This window comes from Megalobrama amblycephala, linkage group LG16 (genome assembly GCF_018812025.1).
Source record: "Megalobrama amblycephala isolate DHTTF-2021 linkage group LG16, ASM1881202v1, whole genome shotgun sequence".
Classification (NCBI taxonomy): Eukaryota; Metazoa; Chordata; class Actinopteri; order Cypriniformes; family Xenocyprididae; genus Megalobrama; species Megalobrama amblycephala.
Genome location: NC_063059.1, coordinates 21,213,397 through 21,233,946, shown reverse-complemented (window position 1 = coordinate 21,233,946; position 20,550 = coordinate 21,213,397). Strand labels below are relative to the sequence as shown.

The 20,550-nt window shown below is 35.3% G+C and overlaps 1 protein-coding gene across 1 annotated transcript in view; it reads left to right on the top strand.

Annotated features, from left to right (window-relative positions):
* The window catches only part of cul3b (cullin 3b), a 37,103-nt gene that overhangs the window by 8,486 nt on the left and 8,067 nt on the right, over positions 1 to 20,550 (top strand). The window contains exons 4-10 of the mRNA XM_048159855.1: positions 1,966 to 2,126; positions 8,539 to 8,653; positions 11,731 to 11,959; positions 14,374 to 14,519; positions 14,613 to 14,789; positions 16,044 to 16,214; positions 16,300 to 16,407. Coding sequence (XP_048015812.1) covers positions 1,966 to 2,126; positions 8,539 to 8,653; positions 11,731 to 11,959; positions 14,374 to 14,519; positions 14,613 to 14,789; positions 16,044 to 16,214; positions 16,300 to 16,407 — 1,107 coding nt within the window. The remainder of the gene's footprint in view (positions 1 to 1,965; positions 2,127 to 8,538; positions 8,654 to 11,730; positions 11,960 to 14,373; positions 14,520 to 14,612; positions 14,790 to 16,043; positions 16,215 to 16,299; positions 16,408 to 20,550) is intronic.

The window sequence follows — 20,550 nt, the reverse complement described above, 5'->3', positions numbered from 1 at the left end:
GCATGCGACTTGTGTGTTCCGAGTGTTCTGATGGCATATGATATGGTCTGGTGAAAAACAAACTGAAATGTAGTTTATCAACCTAAATATATTAGAATAAAAATAATCTTGACCTCAGTCATTGCTCTCCTGTGCACATTCATAAGAGTGCATGAGAGTAGCAGTTAAAGGATTAGTTCACTTCAGAATCAAGATTTCCCAAGATGTTCATGTCTTTCTTTCTTCAGTCGAAAAGAAATTAAGGTTTTTGAGGAAAACATTCCAGGATTTTTCAATGGGGATCAACAGTTTGAAGGTCCAAATTGCAGTTTTAGTCCAGCTTCTAAGGGCTCTACATGATCCCAGTTTAGGAATAAGGGGCTTATCTAGCATGTTATATAAAAAAAAAAACCATAATATATTTTTTTTTATATATATCAAGTCAAGTCAAGTCACCCTTATTTATATAGCGCTTTTTACAATGCAGATTGTGTCAAAGCATTTTTACATTGATAATTGGTATATATTTTTCCTTTTAAAGAATAGTGTCAATGCAGGCAGATCAAAAGCACTGTTGAATAAATGTCAAGAATACTGTTGAATATCAAATGTCAAGTCAAATTAAATTAAATTAGGGCTGCATGATTAATCGTATTTTAATCACGATAACGATATCTGCTTCTCCTGATTGATTTTAAATAACCGTCACGATATTGGCCCACTCTATGAAAATGAACATAATTTGGAAATATTGGAAGTAATATTAGGAGTTTCGCTGTTTTATCTTTTGAAGTTCCTAAAGGTTTCACCAGTTTTCATAATGTTGATCTGCTAGAAATGATTGTTCTTTGCTTTACAAATTTGCCGGGCAATTTGAATCTGGTTTGTCTTATTGCAAACGAATTTTGTTGCTTTAAAATCTAATGTGAATACATATTACAAAGCGCTCACCAAAACCATGTTTTGTATTGATTTACCATCTAACGAAGTTATCATAGTTGGTTAAATTAAGTCGTTGTGCCACCTACAGGCCTTTTGGGTGAATAGTAGGTTGGTAAAGAACTTGCAAAATAGCCATAATTACATTACTCTTTTTGATAGAATAAATGTAATTAATAATCGTGATTATAATTTTGAGGAAACTGTGGCACTGGCTGTTGTGTCGATGAGGCCTTCACAATGGATGATCTAGTCGACTCGATCTCTGCTGATACTTCAGGGCTGCGTTGTGGTCGTGTCAATGTGCAGGTCCTCGGTCTCATCTGGATACGGCCCGAATCCGGTTGACTACGGTAAACCTCGGGATAAACAGAAAGACTAATATTAGCGTAGATGCCATACTTTTTCTGATGTAACGAGTACATCTGGTGTTATAGGAAGTGTTCCCGGTTCCGGCTGAACTAATTTATGCAGCCTAATAAATAAAAAAAATAAATAAAAAGCCTTAAAAAAAAAAAAAAAAAAAATATATATATATATATATATATATATATATATATATATATATATATATATTAGAAATCTTGATTTAATAAAAGTAGAACAAAAAAACAAAAAGCCTATAAACCCCCTAAAAGTATGTGCATTTTCTTCTCTGAGATGAAGATCTTTGCTGTGTTTCAGTTGTAGCAATAATAAAGTGAGTTTTGTCATTCTAAACAACTGACAACTGGAGCACACAAAAAAGAACATGTAGTCAGAGCCTTTAATTAATTGTCATTCTGTTTAGTAGCCTAAAGTTTAGGTTTTGTAAATCACTGAAATAAACTAATTTTTCTTCAGAATCGTGATCAACTTTAGCTCTTCTTTTGCTGCCTTGCAAGTACTGGAATTTGCAGTTTTAGAAATTCAAATATATTAGTTTCTCCTACTGGGGTGTTGTGCATTGTTTCTAACCAATTTGACTGTTGCTTGGAGAAGAGCTTTATCTCTTTTATTAGCTTCATCACTCACTCTCTCTCTGTCTCCCCTTCTGTCTTTGTATAGGACCGAGTGTATGTTCAGCAGAATAATGTAGAGAACGTCTATAATCTAGGTCTCATCATCTTCAGAGACCAGGTGGTTCGTTATGGTTGCATTCGGGACCATCTAAGGCAGACCTTACTAGACATGATTGCCCGTGAGAGAAAAGGAGAGGTGGTGGACAGGTGGGTGTCTAATTGTTTTGGCCCACACATGTGTGGTGATTCATCATAACAATATGGCAGGTTTTTTAATTGATCAAACCCTACATTTGCTAGTGTGCAAACATTCATGTCAACTTTTTGTACATTTTATAAATCCTGATATGAGCCTCATATGTACTCACTTTGCTGTTCCCTTTTTGTGCACACACATTAATGCTTGAGCCCGCTGACTGGGAAGGTCCAAGTTTAAACCCTAGAATGAACTGGGGTGTAAAAAGTACTTAGAAATTCAACATAAAAATAGGTAATATGTTACAATTTTATATATACTGAAATATTAAAAGTCAAACTTGCCAATCAAACTTGAGTGAAGGTAGAAAAAGAAATTCCACAATTAATTGTACTTAATTTATTTACTTATTTTTAATAGACTCATTAAATCAATAGATAGTAGGGCTTGTTCACCCAAAAATGAAATTTCTGTCATCATTTACATCAGGTCGTTTCAAACCTGTATGACTTTCTTCTGTGAAACATAAAATAAGACATTTTGAGAAATATCTTTTTTTGTCCATACAATTGAAGTAAATGGGGGGAAAAAAACTGTTGGATTACCAACAGTCTTCAAAATATCTTATTTTGTGTTCCGCAGAAGAACGAGGTTTGAGAACGACATCAGGGTAAGTAAATATGACAGAATTTAAATTTTTGGGTGAACTATACCGTTAAAGTTTTAAAGCATAAAGCATACCAATATGAAAAATATTATATTGTTTATCAGCCTCTAAATGTAAAGCAACTAGATGTCCATTAAAATTAAATACTTTTAATTTTTTTTTAAATAAAAATACTCAAAAATGATCTAATATTATTATCGCCTGAATAGGGCTGCACAAAATATCAAAATTATCTAAATATTGCAAATGTACATATCATGATATTCATATTAAAATTGCTTACAATAACTGAATGATTTTAATATTTAGTTTTAGGTTGACGCAGAAGGCAGTGAATTGACTGGACACATGTATGTTACATACGTGTGACATGCTTAATGTTATTAGGCACAATAAGCAAAGTACTCACACGCACTCGCACAGGAAGCTGCCGCTTGGACAGTGCTTAATCTCGATATCAGTTCTCTTACGCAGTTTATACACATACATTTGTCAAAATGCCCGTCTTGGTGAGTATTCACGGAGCATGTATGTTGGTTATATCATTTTCAGTTTTTAAATATATTTAAATATAAACTACACTTTATTTTACACACTTAAATCATTATTGTATTGCATATTGAATATCGCATTATTTAATGAGTTATCACATATTTTTCTGCATTTTTCTTTATTATCGTGCAGCCCTACACCTAAACCTCTCATCAGTTTGTTAGATGTTGGTTAAGTTTTTATTCCAGAATTTCAGTAATACAATTTTAAATTAAGCTTTTGCCGATCTTTCTTTATCTACTTGGACGTTGTTTCCTTCAGTTTAATGCAATCTTTCTCATTTTCCTTTTTCTGTTCTATGCCACAGAATGCTTTATTCCTCTGTCCATTTTTGATGTGACATGAGCAAAGAGTTTGCGGTCACCAGGTATAAGCAAAAGGCATTTTCATTTGATATTTGGATATGTTAATATTTTGCTACATGAAGGGGGGACGGATGCAGATTCCATTTAAAAAAAAAAAAAAAAATGTGGCACAATTTTATTGTGATCATTTCTGGGCCATATCGCCCAGCCCTAGAGGGACCAGTGAAAATTTTGGCAGGTCAAAAATCCTTAGTGTTGAGCCCTGCATGGTCTACAGTAATATTGTTTATACTCTGTTGGATGGACAATACATGTATGAAATTTTATACCAATTAAATTTATAGTTGCATAAAGGGCATCTAACATGAAAGTAAGACTGCGTTCAACATGGACACTCTTACAATTGCTGTGGTTACAGGCAATGAATGATATGTGCTTGTAATAGTGAGTAAAATAATGCATTTGAGGCTATCACTAAAAGGTAAGAAATTATGAAATGAGGAAAATTAGCAACAGTATTATATTATATTTTCTACATGTTTTAGATTTTTCTATATGTTCTTTTTAGATGTAATTTTTGCTCACTCGTTTCTGTAAAGGATCCAATTAGAGGACGTGCAGTTTATCACTCTTTCCACAGGCACTCTTACAGGCACCCTCTGCAACATGTCCTTTATTTTAGTTTAACTAATCTGTTGAGTGTCTAAATTAGTAATTTTGTTACCTTTATTTAAAAAAATTGTTAAAATAAATATAAAATAAAATTCAATGCTTATAATCAAGCTGTCTTTAGGCAATTCTGCAGCGAAAATTACCCCATAGCACCACTTAGATCCCACTAATTAGTTTGTCCACAAGGTGGCAACAGTGTTTCACAGCTCATTTGGATCCTTTTTTGTTTACCAATTGCTGTGAACATTTCATGGGAGTAGGGCTGGGGGATACATTGCATGTGATTGTCACGCGCATTTTGTCAGTAAAGCCGGTTCCCTGATTACCGCTAAATCGCCATCACCTGCTTTCAAATGGAGCGGCATTTAATAGACAGAGCCGTAGATCACTGACAAACCACGCAATATCGCGTTCATTATCGAAGGCGATTCATCTGCGATATGAACGCGATATTGCGTGGCTTGTCAGTGAACTACGGTTCTGTCTATTAAATGCCGCTCCATTTGAAAGCAGGTGATGGCGACTTAGCGGTAATCAGGGAACCGGCTTTACTGACAAAATGCGCGTGACAATCACATGCGATATATCCCCCAGCCCTACATGGGAGTGACACATCATTTTAAAGGTGCCCTAGAACGTTTTTTCACAAGATGTAATATAAGTCTAAGGTGTCCCCTGAATGTGTCTGTGAAGTTTCAGCTCAAAATACCCCATAGATTTTTTTAAATTAATTTTTTTAACTGCCTATTTTGGGGCATAATTATAAATGCGCCGATTCAGGCTGCTGCCCCTTTAAATCCTCGCGCTCCCCGCCCCCGAGCTCGCGACTGCCTTAAACAGCATAAACAAAGTTCACACAGCTAATATAACCCTCAAAATGGATCTTTACAAAATGTTCGTCATGCATGCTGCATGCATACATCGGATCATGTGAGTATAGTATTTATTTGGATGTTTATATTTGATTCTGAATGAGTTTGAGGCTGTTCTCCGTGGTTAAAGCTTTAGAGAGATTTATAAAGAATGAAGTTGTGTTTATTAATTATACAGACTGCAAGTGTTTAAAAATGAAAATAGCGACGGCTCTCTTGTCTCCATGAATGCAGTAATAACCGATGGTAACTTTAACCACATTTAACAGTACATTAGCAACATGCTAACGAAACATTTAGACATTTTACAAATATCACTAAAAATATCATGTTATCATGGATCATGTCAGTTATTATTGCTCCATCTGCCATTTTTCGCTATTGTCCTTGCTTGCTTACCTAGTCTGATGATTCAGCTGTGCACAGAACCAGACGTTAATACTGGCTGCCCTTGTCTAATGCCTTGAACATGGGCTGGCATATGCAAATATTGGGGGCGTACATATTAATGATCCCGACTGTTACGTAACAGTCGGTGTTATGTTGAGATTCGCCTGTTCTTCGGAGGTCTTTTAAACAAATGAGATTTACATAAGAAGGAGGAAACAATGGTGTTTGAGACTTTCTGTATGTCATTTCCATGTACTGAACTCTTGTTATTCAACTATGCCGAGGTAAATTCAATTTTCCATTCTATGGCACCTTTAAAGCAGATTTACAGAAAATGTGTTAATGATTATAATATATTAATTTCTTCCTTATTGTCACGTTTTGCACATTATTGCTGGGTGATAATATAGTTTACATTTTTCGATGATGCAAGCAATCAAGCAGTTGAGAATTGCTATTTAGTGTATACCATCACCAGCCAATATTAGGTATACCTTGCTTGTACCGGGTTGGACCCCTTTTTGCATTTTGGTCTATATTGACATGATAGCATCACACAGTTGGTGAGTTATCCTGCTGGAAGTAGCCATCAGAAGATGGTACACTGTGGTCATTAAGGTGGTCAGCAACAATACTCAGATTACTGTTGCCTTTCTATCAGCTGGAACCAGTCTGGTCATCCTCCTTTGACCTCTGGCATCAACAAGGCAATTTCACCCACTGCCTCTCACTGGATAATATTTTCTCTTTTTCTGACCAGTCTTTGTAAAGATATTTGCGTTATAATTATTGCACCTAATTAAGTGGCCGGTGTGTATGTATAGCTTTACGTGAGTATACTGTATTTATGCAGATAAAGTTGGGTATACTTGTATATCCAACTTTATATAAAAAGCTGGCCACTGGCCAGTAATATAGTTTACATGTTACATGTTACATTATAAACAAGCAATCAGTTTTGGTTTTCCAAAATAGTATATATTGCTTTACATTAGTGTGCACTGTATGTATGCCGGTACATTTTGGATGTTCCAAACTTGTAAGACCTTAGTTCATCTTCATCCTCTGATGGACTGCAACACAATTTCTACTTTCAAGGCCCAGAAAGGTAGTAAAGACATCGTTAAAATAATAATGTTATAAAGCGACGAGAATACTTTTTGTGTGCAAAAAAACAAACAAAAATAACGACTTTATTCAACAATTTCTTCTCTTCCATGTCAGTCTCCTATGCTAAACACAGTGCCGTGCTTCTGGTTTCTACGGCAAAAATTCAGGTGTTGTCAATTTGTTGACTTTTGAAAACCAAGTTGTTGTTTTTTCCATGAAAGATGTGGTTTTGATGCACAAAGTTGTTTTTATTGTCTCTTACAACAAAAATCTTTTATTTAATCTAATGAAAATGCAGATCCTGTTGTAAATAAAAGTGAAAAATCACTATTATTCGCTAATAAGTATGGTTAGACCACACTCAGATAGGCATACAGTATGCATGTTACCGGCCATTGTTTTAATCTACTCACATAAAATTCGAAATACATTTTAATGGGCATGCTGGATATTATTCGGCGCAGTGATGAAAGGGATAGTTCACCCAAAAATGAAAATTTGATGTTTATCTGCTTACCCCCAGGGCATCCAAGATGTAGGTGACTGTTTCTTCAGTAGAACACAAATGATGATTTTTAACTCCAACCGTTGTCGTCTGTCAGCCGTATAATGCGTGTCAATAGGAACTCCATCTATAAGAGTCAAAAAATCACCCACAGACAAATCCGAATTAAACCCTGCGGCTCGTGACGACACATTGATGTCCTAAGACACGAAACGATTGGTTTGTGCGAGAAACCGAACAGTATTTATATCATTTTTTACCTCTAAAACACCACTATGTCCAACTGCCCTCCACATCCGGTTAGTGAGGTCTGAACAACGCACTCTGACAACGGAAATGATGTCTCGCACTCATTGAAGCAAAGCGCAAGACATCACTTCCGTCATCAGAAAGTGTTTTTTGACCTCACTAACCAGATGCTGAACGCAGTTGGACATAGTGGTGTTTTAGGATTATATAGGATTCAGTCTTAAAGTGACAGCAGCCTAATAAACCTGCTGCTGTCTGTTAATCAAACAACAAAAGACAAAATCACTCACTGTTTGTGACTGAATAACTTTTGTAACTAATTTCAAGGATTAATCTTTTTAATTTACTGTTGTTTTTTTTAGTTGTTTTTTTACTGTTTTTAATTTACAGTAAAGACTATTGAGTGTTCTTTCACTTTTAATTAATTTATTCAATTCATGTAGTATTTGTGTGCCTGAATACTACTGTTACACCTGCCTAAGAAACTTTCATTCGTATCTTATTCTGTTGTATTCATTTGTGCTACTCTTTGTAATTTATTAGTTATCTTATTGTACTGACTGATTACTCACTGTTTGTAAATTCAATTCAAAAATTGAAATCAAGCTCCGTTGTGCTACATTTGTGTAAGCTACTACACAAAAAAAAATATCCCACTGTAAAACACAAACAGTGAGCAAACATTTAGATTTGAGATAATTGTAATTTTTTTAAAGTCTAAAACAGGGCATTTTATTCTTATTTTACATTATGATACATAGACGTTCATGGAACATTGTGAATATTTTCCTCAAAAGCCACGGTAACATTTATTGTTAAAAATGAGTATGAAACATGCTTTTCAAATGTCTGCTGTGAGTCTAAAATGACTCCAAGATTCTGCATGTTAGACAGCACTGAGAAAGCCAATCAGATTCTTGTCATTGCAGCAGATAACTTAGCTCCACCTGTTCTTTAGTTTTATCATGTACATAGATTTGTATTTATGATTTGCTGCTTTCCACAATCTTCAGACAGAACATATTAAATGAAACAGGAAAAGTTATCTAACTGCAGGTTTTTCTTGGTATAGATTGTGAATAAATGTTTGTTTTCATTCAGGGGTGCCATTCGTAATGCTTGTCAGATGTTGATGATTTTGGGATTGGAAGGACGTTCTGTTTATGAAGAGGATTTTGAGGCCCCATTCTTAGAAATGTCTGCTGAATTCTTTCAGGTTTGTAAAACTAGATTACACTTTATTGCAGTAGCATTTCTCTATTAGTTGGAATAAGTGACATAAGGACCACAGTGAATATATATATATATATATATATATATATATATATATATATATATATATATATATATATATATATATATATACATACCGATCAGGCATAACATTATGACCACTGACAGGTGAGTGTGAATAACACTGCTTATCTCTTCATCAAGGCACCTGTTAGTGGGTGGGATATATTATGCAGAAAGTAAACATTTTGTCCTCGAAGTTGATGTGTTAGAAACAGGACAAATTTGCCCAAAACATAAGGATTTGAACAAATTTGACAACATTGTGATGGCTAGACAACTGGGTCAGAGCATCTCTAAAAAAAAAAAAAAAACTGTAGCTCAAATTGCTCAAGAAGATAATGCTGGTTCTGATAGAAAGGTGTCAGAATACACAGTGCATTACAGTTTGTTGCGTATGGGGCTGCATAGCCACAGACAGGGTGCCCATTCTGACCCCTGTCCACCGCCGAAAGCGCCGACAGTGGGCACGTGAGCATCAAAACTGAACCACGGAGCAATGGAAGAAGGTGGCCTGGTCTGATGAATCACGTTTTCTTTTACATCATGTGGATGGCCGGTGTGTGTCGTCGCTTACCTGGGAAACACGTGGCTCTAGGATGCATTATGGGAAGAAGGCAAGCTGACGGAGGCAGTATGATGCTTTGGGCAACATTCTGCTGGGAAATCTTGGGTTCTGCCATCCATGTGGATATTACTTTGACACCACCTACCTAAGCATTGTTGCAGACCATGGAAACCCTTTCATGTAAATGGTATTCCCTGGTAGCTGTGGTCTTTTTCAGCAGGTTAATGCTCCCACAAAGCAAAAATGGTTCAGGAATGGTTTGAGGAGCACAACAACGAGTTTGAGGTGTTGACTTGGCCTCCAAATTTCCCAGAGTTCAATCCAATCGAGCATCTGTGGGATGTGCTAAACAAACAAGTCAGGTTCATGGAGGCCCCACCTCACAACTTACCAGACTTAAAGGATCTGCTGCTAACATCTTGGTGCCAGATACCACAGCACACCTTCAGGGGTCTACTGGAGTCCATGCCTCGATGGGTCAGGGCTGTTTTGGCAGCGAAAGGGGGACCAACACAATATTAGGAAGGTGGTCATAATGTTGTGCCTGTTATGCATATATATATATATATATATATATATATATATATATATATATATATATATATATATATATATATATATATATATATAAATATATATATATATGGGGGAAGAATCTTCTCATTTTTACAATGATTTGGTTCACAGTGACCAAAATAAGACAAAAGGTCACTGTAAAGGCATTTTTTTTTTTTGACACTGCTTCTGCACAACACAATAGCACTACAAACAACAAGCTTCTTAGGTTGTTGTGGTATTTTTGTTTGAAATCTCTTATCAGTTTGGAAAAAAGAATGTATGTAAACTGTTAAACAATACTGTATATCATGTGGCTGGGCTGCTATATCAAAGTCAGCAACAACCACTCAAAGTATCCGCTTGTGGATTTACTTAAAGGGTTAGTTCACCCAAAAATGATATTTTCTGTCATTAAGTGCTAGCCTTTGTGTCGTTCCACACCTGTAAGTCCTTTGTTCATCTTCAGAACACACATTAAGATATTTTTTTATGAAATCCGAAAGGTTTTTTATCTCCCATAGAAAGCATAGAAATTACCACATTCAAGCTCCAGAGAAGTCGTAAAGACATTGTTAAAATAGTCAATGTGACTACAGTGGTTCAACCTTAATGTTATGAAGCGGAGAGAATACTTTGTGTGTGCTAAAACCAAACAAAAATCACTTTATTCAACAATTTTTGCTCTTCCCTTCCAGTCTCGCAGTTGACGCAGTGCAGCGCTTCTGTGTTTATGTTCGAACACCGGCTCTGTGTTGGCTGACGCATACATGTGATGCTGATGCAGGAGCCAGCTAATACAGAGTCGGCATTTTGATGTAGAACACGGAAGCTCTGCAATGTCTCTTCAATGTAAACTGCATAAAGTCATTATTTTTGTTTTGTTTTTGCACACAAAAATATTCTCGTCACTTCATAACATTAAAGTTGGACCACAGTAGTCACGTTGACTATTTTAACAATGTCTTTACTACTTTTCTGGACCTTGAATGTGGTAATTTTGTTGCTTTATATAGGAGATAATACATCCTCTCAGATTTAATCAAAAATATCTTAATTTGTGTTCCGAAGACGAACTAAGGTCTTACGGGTTTGGAACGACATGAGGGTGACAACTTAATGACAGAAAATTCATTTTTGGGTGAACTAACCCTTTAAGTAAATCCACAAGTATTGTACATTGTGTGGTTGTTGCTTACTTTGATATAGCTGCCCAGCCACATGATATACAGTATTGTTCAAAAGTTTACATTTCCAAACATTCCTTTTGCCATTAATTGTAACAATCCGGTGGGATTTTAGTATGCACAAGGAGTTCACACAGAGATCTGATCTAACCATCATTGAGCCTGGTTGGAATTAAATGAAGAGACAGACTAAATCCATAAGAACTGTCTTAACATCTCCAAGAAGCTTGGAGAACTCTACCTGCAAACCTGCAAACCTGCAGTACTGTTAAAAGTTTTAGGCAGTTGTGAAAAAATGCTGTAAAGTGACATTGTTTTCAAATACAATGTAAGAAGTTCAATGTTTTATTTTTAAATTAACTTCTGTTAACTAAATCACATCAATATTTGGTATGACCACAGAGTATTTAGCAAATATTATCAAAAATGATTAGTAATTAGCACTAATACCCCCCCAACCACACAAATGCACACAAACAAAAAACTTTTTAACCTTTTTTTTGGATCTCGACAAACTTTGGGTCAGCATTTGTTGTATAGAAAAGACTCAATGTGAAGATTCTTCAAAGCATTTTTAAAGAACATGGGTTTAGAACGACATGTGTAAATAATGACAGATTTTTATTTTTCTCCTTTTTGTTTTAAACCTATTCATTTGTATTATTTTTTGTATATATTAATCTTTTTCAGATGGAAAGTCAAAAGTTTTTAGCTGAGAACAGTGCAAGTGTGTACATAAAGAAAGTGGAGGCACGGATAAACGAGGAGATTGAGCGAGTTATACACTGTCTGGATAAATCGACAGAGGAGCCGATTGTAAAGGTGGTGGAGAGAGAGCTCATCTCCAAACACATGAAGACCATTGTAGAGATGGAGAACTCTGGCCTGGTACACATGCTCAAGAATGGAAAGACAGAAGGTGCACTGTCCTCATCTCAGTTATTTATCATTACATTTATTTTTACATTGATAGTATGTAGCTTAGTGCAGGGGTGTCAAACATATGGCCTGCAGGCTAAACGCGGAATACGGCGGTGTCCGATCCGACCCGGGGAATGATTTTAACAATGATAGAAAATAGAGATGCACCGGTTGACCGTCCATAAAGTGGAAGGGTTTTGCGTTTATTTAGGCTGATATCTATTCCGGCACACAAACTGCTTTGCAATTATTTCCCAAAATGTCATTTGTGTGGGAATATAATGACGTCTGTAAACAGGACGTTAACACACAGGCCAGACAGGGCATTGAAGGCGGACACAAAGAGGAGAACACAGATGCGCCAGCAAAGGTGCAGCAAGCTCACTGTTCACGAAATATAGGAAGAAAAAAATATAAATATTGAAATGGGGGTAGGGATTTATATGAATGTATCTAGTAAAGGGAACTGTCTTCAGAATAATTTCAATGGTATTTCTTGTCCTCTTTACCTACAGAGTAAAGTAGTGTTTATAAGTGCAGCACTGCTTTGTGTACAGCTTGCTGCTATTCTATAAGCACCACCTACTGACAAAGAGTGAATTTTGCATTTTCATTCAGTCTGCTGTTTTTGTTTTGTGGTCTTCTAGCATAATTATAGCATAATTTCACAAAACAAAAGTCAGACCGTTCTGTTTTTGCTTTAAATCTTTAAATTATACAATCTAATAAAAAAAAATAAAAAATAAAAAATGCTCATGCTCGTGTGTAGCATGAGCATGTGAGCATGTTGAGCATCTTTGTTTGCATCATAATTAAAATGTAGCGGTTGCCTCTAATTTCAAATGACTGGCTACAGATATTTTTTTAAGGACAGTTTAGCTTGTTATAGAGTAAATAAATAAATTTGCTTAAAGAAAAATAATCATCAACTGTAATCGGCCAATTTGCTTGTAAAAAATCAGCCATGAAAAAATCATAATCGGGGCATCCCTAATAAAAAATATTAAAACATTTAAAAAATTAAATAGTGTTTCGCTGTTAAAAGGTGGTGCAGAGCAATGTGTTTTTCTAGTTTTATTAATTTGTAGTTTGTATGGTTAATATTCATGTTCAATTCGGTAATCCCCCCCCCCATGAGTTTGACACCCCTGGCCTGTTGGTTAAAGAACTGGAATGAGAAGGTTGTGCATTCAAACTTCAGAATGGTAATTTCTCGATAAACTTAAAAATGGTTCATGGACTGCTAAAAAATGGACTGCTAAACAGGCTGTTTTTAATGGCCCTTTGTTTGTCTAAAATTGTGTGAAAATGCCTTCTATTATAATTGGCTAAGCTTTTTGGAATGTTAAATTATTCACTTTTTTTTGTTATTTGTAAAGACACATAACTAAACCCTACTCATGCAGTAGGCTTGTTTTTCTATGCAGCCATAAAACACAGTGCAAAAGAAAGACGTGTTAATTTTGCTTTACCCAGTGGCTTTCCTAACTCATCACAATCTATTCACACTGCAAGCTTTTAAGTCTCTTAATAACTTCATATCATTTATTTTGCCATAGCACTGTAGATTACATTGTTGCCAGTGAACAGCAGTGCAGGAGACACTAGATAAGTTTACATAGACACTTTTTGTTTCAATCTGAATGAAGTAATTCTGATTGATAAATTTGACAGATGTTTACAGAACGCTAAATAAAGTGATCAGGTTGCTGTGCATGTTTGTCACCTAATCAGATTTGATCTTTTGACATGCACTAACTGCATGAATATACAGAATTTCCCTCTATTAGCGCATACTAACCATCATCCTGCCAGATTTAATATTTATCTATTTCGGGTCCTGATTAGGAGAGGACGAGCACATGAACCGTTGTGCCGTGCTGCTATATTTATCAAGCAGTAAAAACGCCCCTTCCCTTGCCCAAAACAAGGTGTCTGTGGATGAGGGTCCGAAGCAAAGACTGTCCTACAGCGCTTCACAGAATTTTAGAAGGTCACGACAACAACAGCTCGTATGTCATTACGGAATTTCTGTCTCGTTACACATGCGATCATGTTTACATGTAGTATCGAATGGATTATAAAAGTTTTAAATCACAGGCCGATCAATTTCAGATTGTGAGAGTGTGAGAATACAATGTGTTTACATTTGCACATAAAATTGATTTTGAACTATAAAAGCTCAAAGAAATTTTGATCATCACCTGACACTTTGCTTGGGATAAAAGGATTTGATGAATTAAAGATTTTGTTGAAACGTATTGAGCATGAATGAAAAATTAAAAGAACATGAAATGAAATGAAAATGAAAATTATTAGGAAATTTACATCAATAGTTTGGAAACTTCTATGAGAGTATAGAGATAATATTCATGTGTGTTTGTGTGTGTGTGTGTGTGTGTGTGTGCGCAGATCTGGCCTGTATGTACAAGTTGTTCAGTAGGGTGCCTAATGGCCTGAAGACCATGTGCGAGTGTATGAGCTCATATCTGAGGGAACAAGGCAAAGCTCTGGTGTCTGAGGAAGGAGAAGGCAAGAACCCTGTTGACTACATCCAGGTACCAAGATAAGAAATAGAACCACACATAACTAGAAAAACACAAAAGATTCATGTCAAAACCTCCCTCTTTCTCTCTGCTTCCTTTCTGTAGGGCCTTCTCGATCTGAAGTCACGGTTTGATCGCTTCTTGCAAGACTCCTTTAACAACGACCGTTTATTCAAGCAGACCATCGCAGGGGACTTTGAGTATTTCTTGAACCTGAACTCTCGTTCACCTGAGTATCTCTCGCTCTTCATTGACGATAAGCTGAAAAAAGGAGTGAAAGGAGTGAGTTATTTTCTCTAGTCACTCGATTAGTGGACGTCTCCCAAGATAGCAATCTTGCTCTCGACCTATATAGAAAATATGTACTTAATATTTTAAACATTATTAGTAGCCACTAAACCTTCCTGAACAGATGTGCTCTGAGACACAACCTTTAGTGGTCATCCACTGCCATTTTATTTAGTGAACTTTGCCTGCTCTGAATTCCGTTTACATACACTCAAGAAAGCAACTTCTGTCAGAGTTTTTGCTGAAAAGAGTGATATGAAACTATGTAAATGTAAATTTTGTTTTCCTTATGCCATTTAAGGCAGAGGTGTCCAGGGATTGAAGATAAACTCTGGAGGACATTGGCTCTCTGAAAGCAAGATTTGACACCCCTGATTTAAGGGATTACGAAACATAACTTTGTTTCTGCTGGTTAAAGTGGCTTATGTGGCCATCTAAATTTATAATCGTTGTTTTAGACGTGCGTGTACAAACGGTAGAGCTACATGATTAATCGTTAAAAAATTGCGATCTCGATTCAAACACCCACCTAAATGACAACAATTCGCCTGTGTCTGTTAAACAGTTGACAAAATCATACCGGAACATTCAAATCTGTTTTGGTGCTGCCGATGAGCCAGAGAGAGCAGTCATCATGTTTAGGTATGAAACAGCTTCACAAACCGTCTTTTTAAGCGCACAGTATTGTTATTTCTGTGTTACAAATATTCAAATAATCTCAGTAGTACTGAGATGAAAGTTTACATTTCGGATATAAACACTGATGTCAGCGGTATAGAGTAACTTGATGCTTCAAGTAACAATTGTATCGATTACACTGTTACCCCTAGGTGGCGACAAGTGACTGTTAAAAATGTATTTGTCATTTAATCGTTCATTTAAGAGATTCATTCAAAAACTGATTCAACCAGTAATGAAACAAGTATATATGAGTTATTGAATCATTTATTCAAACTAATTTTTTTTTTTTTAAATAATTATTAATTCATTCATATTAAGCATTTTTAAATGGACTGCAATAATTAGTATTTTGTCAGGACCTCCAGTAAATTACATGTTATTTTGTTTAGTTGTCTGTTCAGAATTGTGGGAGAATTTTTTTTTGTTGTTGTTGTTTTGTATAGATGATATTATCAGGAATATATATATATATATATATATATATATATATATATATATATATAATTCATATAATATGGATTCAGTAGTTAATACAAGTTGTATGTCTGTTGTTCGTCTCTCCTTTAGCTGACAGAGCAGGAGGTGGAGTCTATCTTGGATAAAGCCATGGTGCTGTTCAGGTTTATGCAGGAGAAGGATGTGTTTGAGCGCTACTACAAGCAGCACTTGGCCAGAAGGCTCCTCACTAACAAAAGTGTCTCTGATGACTCAGAAAAAAACATGATCTCAAAGCTAAAGGCAAGATCTGCTTCTGTACATAGTGGAAGGTCAGTGTGCCTGTGATACTGTATATGTCTTATTTGATTTGTTTCTCGTTCTACAGACGGAGTGTGGCTGTCAGTTCACATCTAAACTGGAAGGCATGTTCAGGGACATGAGCATCTCAAACACAACCATGGATGAGTTTCGGCAGCATCTTACATCAACAGGGGTGAGATACAAATGGTACTCAACCAGAATACGTTGCGTTTACTGCTGCCGGCAAATGCATTTACTCCTGTTGACTGTGCTATAACCATAGACTTTATGACATAGACAAATGTGGCAAAGCGCATTTTCGCGATTATATTTTCCTTGCCATAAAATAACAATTAGAGATGCACAGATGTATCAGACAATAATCGGTAACGGCCGATAAAAGCAATTATTTTTACTATCGGCCATTGGCCAATTGTTTAAAAGTAGCCAATGATCATCACCATACTTTGTGTGAAGAAAATCTCGTGTTGAATTTAGGACAAGTTATGCAACAATAACACATTAACAGTTAAAAAAATAGCGATGTTAAAGGAAATCTCAGCTTTCAAATTTTGTTCATTTTAGTACAAAATTAAAAAAATGTGTTTTTGACTTTTAAATGACATGGCAGGTCACTGTAGCTCCTCAGTTCAAGCAGCAGAGTCTTTTCTTCCACTTTAATACAAGTTAGAGCTCAAAAAACATGCATGAACATCAGAAGGTATGTTGAAAGATACAATACAACTTACAGAAATGAATCATGTCTCATTTAATCGCTCAATCAGTATTTAAATCATGGAAAGACATCAATAAAAGAGCTTGTCAGTGTCACTTAATGTTGCATTTACCTCAGGAATCTTATCCAATGTTCACAGTTCATTAGTTAGCTATAAATAAACACAAGAGATGAGCTTATTTACTGTTAATTATATATAAATGTTTGAATAAATTTGCCAAGAAGACAAGTGTTTATGAAAACTACCTTGTGTGCATACAAACATTTCAGTTTTTATTTGTAATTATTAAATCTGAAAATAAATAGTAGCTGTATATAATATCTCTGTTGTTCATTTTAACCTCTAATATTATAGTAATGTACCAAATGAGAGGGTTCCCTGTATAGATTGAAACATTTGGGAAAGATTTTTATTTTTCCTTAAGAAAATCAAACTAACGGTATTGGCTGATATCATTCTGAATAATCGGCTATCGGTATTGGCGGAGAAATTTAGCATAGGTGCATCTCTAATAAAAATGATTGAAAAGGTAGATTTTTCTGCATGTCAATATTAAGAGTGGTAGCCTGGATTTCTGAAATGTGGATTAGTATGCTTTGTCCATATTCTGACCATATTATTATTTCATATTTGTCAAAAAATACAAATGTTTGAAATTTACTTTTAATTCAAAACGCTATGCATTTCAATAGGTCATTCACATATTATGCACTTTATTCATTATCTATTCTCTTTATGACACTTATCTATTCCCATGCTGACAGCCCTCATTACTCTCTTCTGTTCATGCTCAAGAAAGATTTACACTGAACCCCCTTTCTCTCTCTCTCTCTCTCTCTCTGTCTCTCTTTCTCTCTGGCATGCGCAGATGCGCTGGGTCTCTTGTGCAGACGAAAATAATTAAATGGCAGGTGCTGAAACGAAGCGGTTCAGGGATGCAACTGCATATTATACTGGATGTATGCCATTGTGTCATCCACACAAATTGCAATACCCAACTGTAACAATTGATCTAGCTATTATATAGAACCTTGAATGTCTTGTTGCGTTTAACTATAAAAAATAAGATTGCTTGCGCCTGATATCTTCTCTACTCTTGTTTGTGTAGAGTTGGCAGTTCATGATTTGTTACTTCCAGAAATCAAAACACACTGCTTAAACATTCTAAAACCCTACAAAAGTGATTGAACACATGGATTGAACAATTCAGTTGATTAAACACGCTTGTGTTTTACTTTTCAAAGAGATAGCTCAACCAAAAAAGAAAATGTTGTCATTACTTACCCCCAAGTGGTTCTAAACGTGTATGATTTTTTTCTTCTGTTGAACACAAAAGAAGATATTTTAAAGGTGCCCTAGAATTAAATATTGAATTTACCTTGGCATAGTTGAATAAAAGAGTTCAGTATATGGAAAAGACATACACTGAGTTTCAAACTCCATTGTTTCCTCCTTCTTATATAAATCTCATTTGTTTAAAAGACCTCCGAAGAACAGGCGAATCTCAACATAACAGCCACTGTTACATAACAGTCGGGGTGTACGCCCCCAATATTTGCATATGCCAGCTCATGTTCAAGCATTAGACAAGGGCAGAACATCTGGATCTGTGCACAGCAGAATCATCAGACTAGGTAAGCAAGCAAGAACAATAGTGAAAAATGGCAGATGGAGCGATAATAACTGACATGATCCATGATATCATGATATTTTTAGTGATATTTGTAAATTGTTCTTTCTAAATGTTTCGTTAGCATGTTGCTAATGTACTGTTAAATGTGGTTAAAGTTACCATCGTTTCTTACTGTATTCACGGAGACAAGAGCTGTCGCTATTTTCATTATTAAACACTTGCAGTCTGTATAATTCATAAACACAACTTCATTCTTTATAAATCTCTCCAACAGTGTGTAATGTTAGCTTTAGCCACAGAGCATACTATCAAACTAATTTAGAATCAGATGTAAACATCCAAATAAATACAATACTTACACGATTAGACATGCTGCATGACGAACACTTTGTAAAGATCTGTTTTGAGGGTTATATTAGCTGTGTGAACTGTGTTTATGCTGTTCAGGGCAAGCGCAAGCTCCTGGGGCGGGGGAGCACGAGAATTAAAGGGGCCGCAACGTATATTTCGGTGCATAGTTAATGATGCCCCAAAATAGGCAGTTAAAAAAATGAATTAAAAAAAATCTGGGGTATTTTGAGCTGAAACTTCACAGACACATTCAGGGGACACCTTAGACTTATATTACATCTTTTAAAAAGACGTTCTAGGGCACCTTTAAAGAATGTGGGTAACCAGACAGTTGATGGACCCCATAGACTTCTATAGTGTTTTTTTTTTTTTCTTACTATGCAAGTCAATGGGGTCCATCAACTGTCTGGTTATCAACATTCTTCGAAATATCTTCTTTTGTATTTAACAGAACTCATGCAGATTTAGAACCACTTGATGGTGAGTAAATGATGACAAAACGTTCATTAAAGGGTAAACGATCCCTTTAAATTCATTGCAATATTTCGAAGTTACTTAACGTGTTTGGACACATCAAGACATTTATCCTGAAACAGACATTTAGATAAATCATATATCATTTAGATAAATATGTAAATACAGGGCTCAATGCTAAGGATTTTTTTAATTTTTACTTGCCCTGTAAAGATTTTCACTATAATACATACTGGCTTATTTATTGTAATAAATAAGGTTATGACACCAATATTTTTGATAGCAGTACATTTTCACAATTCTCTATTCCTAGTTAATATACGACAGCAAAAAATACTAGCCTAACTAATATGTTTAAATAATATTAAAGACAAGTAAACAGTCAGTGATAAAATAAGAACAAATAATCAAATTACAAGCAATAGCACAGATAGAACAAAGATACAAATGTATCTGAAACCTACTGTTAGTAGAACAGAAATTGAATAAAGTAATCAAATGTAACGTATCCTCTTTGGGCCCAGGAATAGACTTTTGTCCACTGTAGTGGACAATATGTTTTAGTGAAGTATGTTATTTGTCCTATAAAGAGCACATTCAGGGCTTTTTAGAGATACTGAATGTTTGGAGGTTTTTCTCCTTGGTTCTTAAAGATGACTGACATTAATTTTGTGATTAAAAAAATTAGCACTCTTATGGAAATATGATAATATTTTGTAATTATTTTTTAAATATGACTAATATGAATAGTTGAAATTGTTTGTCATAAATCAAAATCTCAGGAAAATGTTATGACTGTTACAAAACAGGACATCAATTTCATGGGTCCACTGTAGAGGACATCAGGACTTAAAGCATGTTTATCAGGCATTTTGGGAGACGCAACAAGTGAATAGGGAAATATATCAAAATATTATGTATTATTATGAAAATGTTGCAAATTATTACTCTCATGATTACACTTCTTTTTTCATTACATGCTGCCCCAAGAACACATTAATATCCAAATTAGATACAGTGTATAGATCCATTATATTGAATGAGACTGCCCATTTTTGGCCATTTTTACCCACATATTGCATGAAGTAAAATGGTATATCAATTCATTCCATTATATCTTTCATAACATAGTTGAGAATCA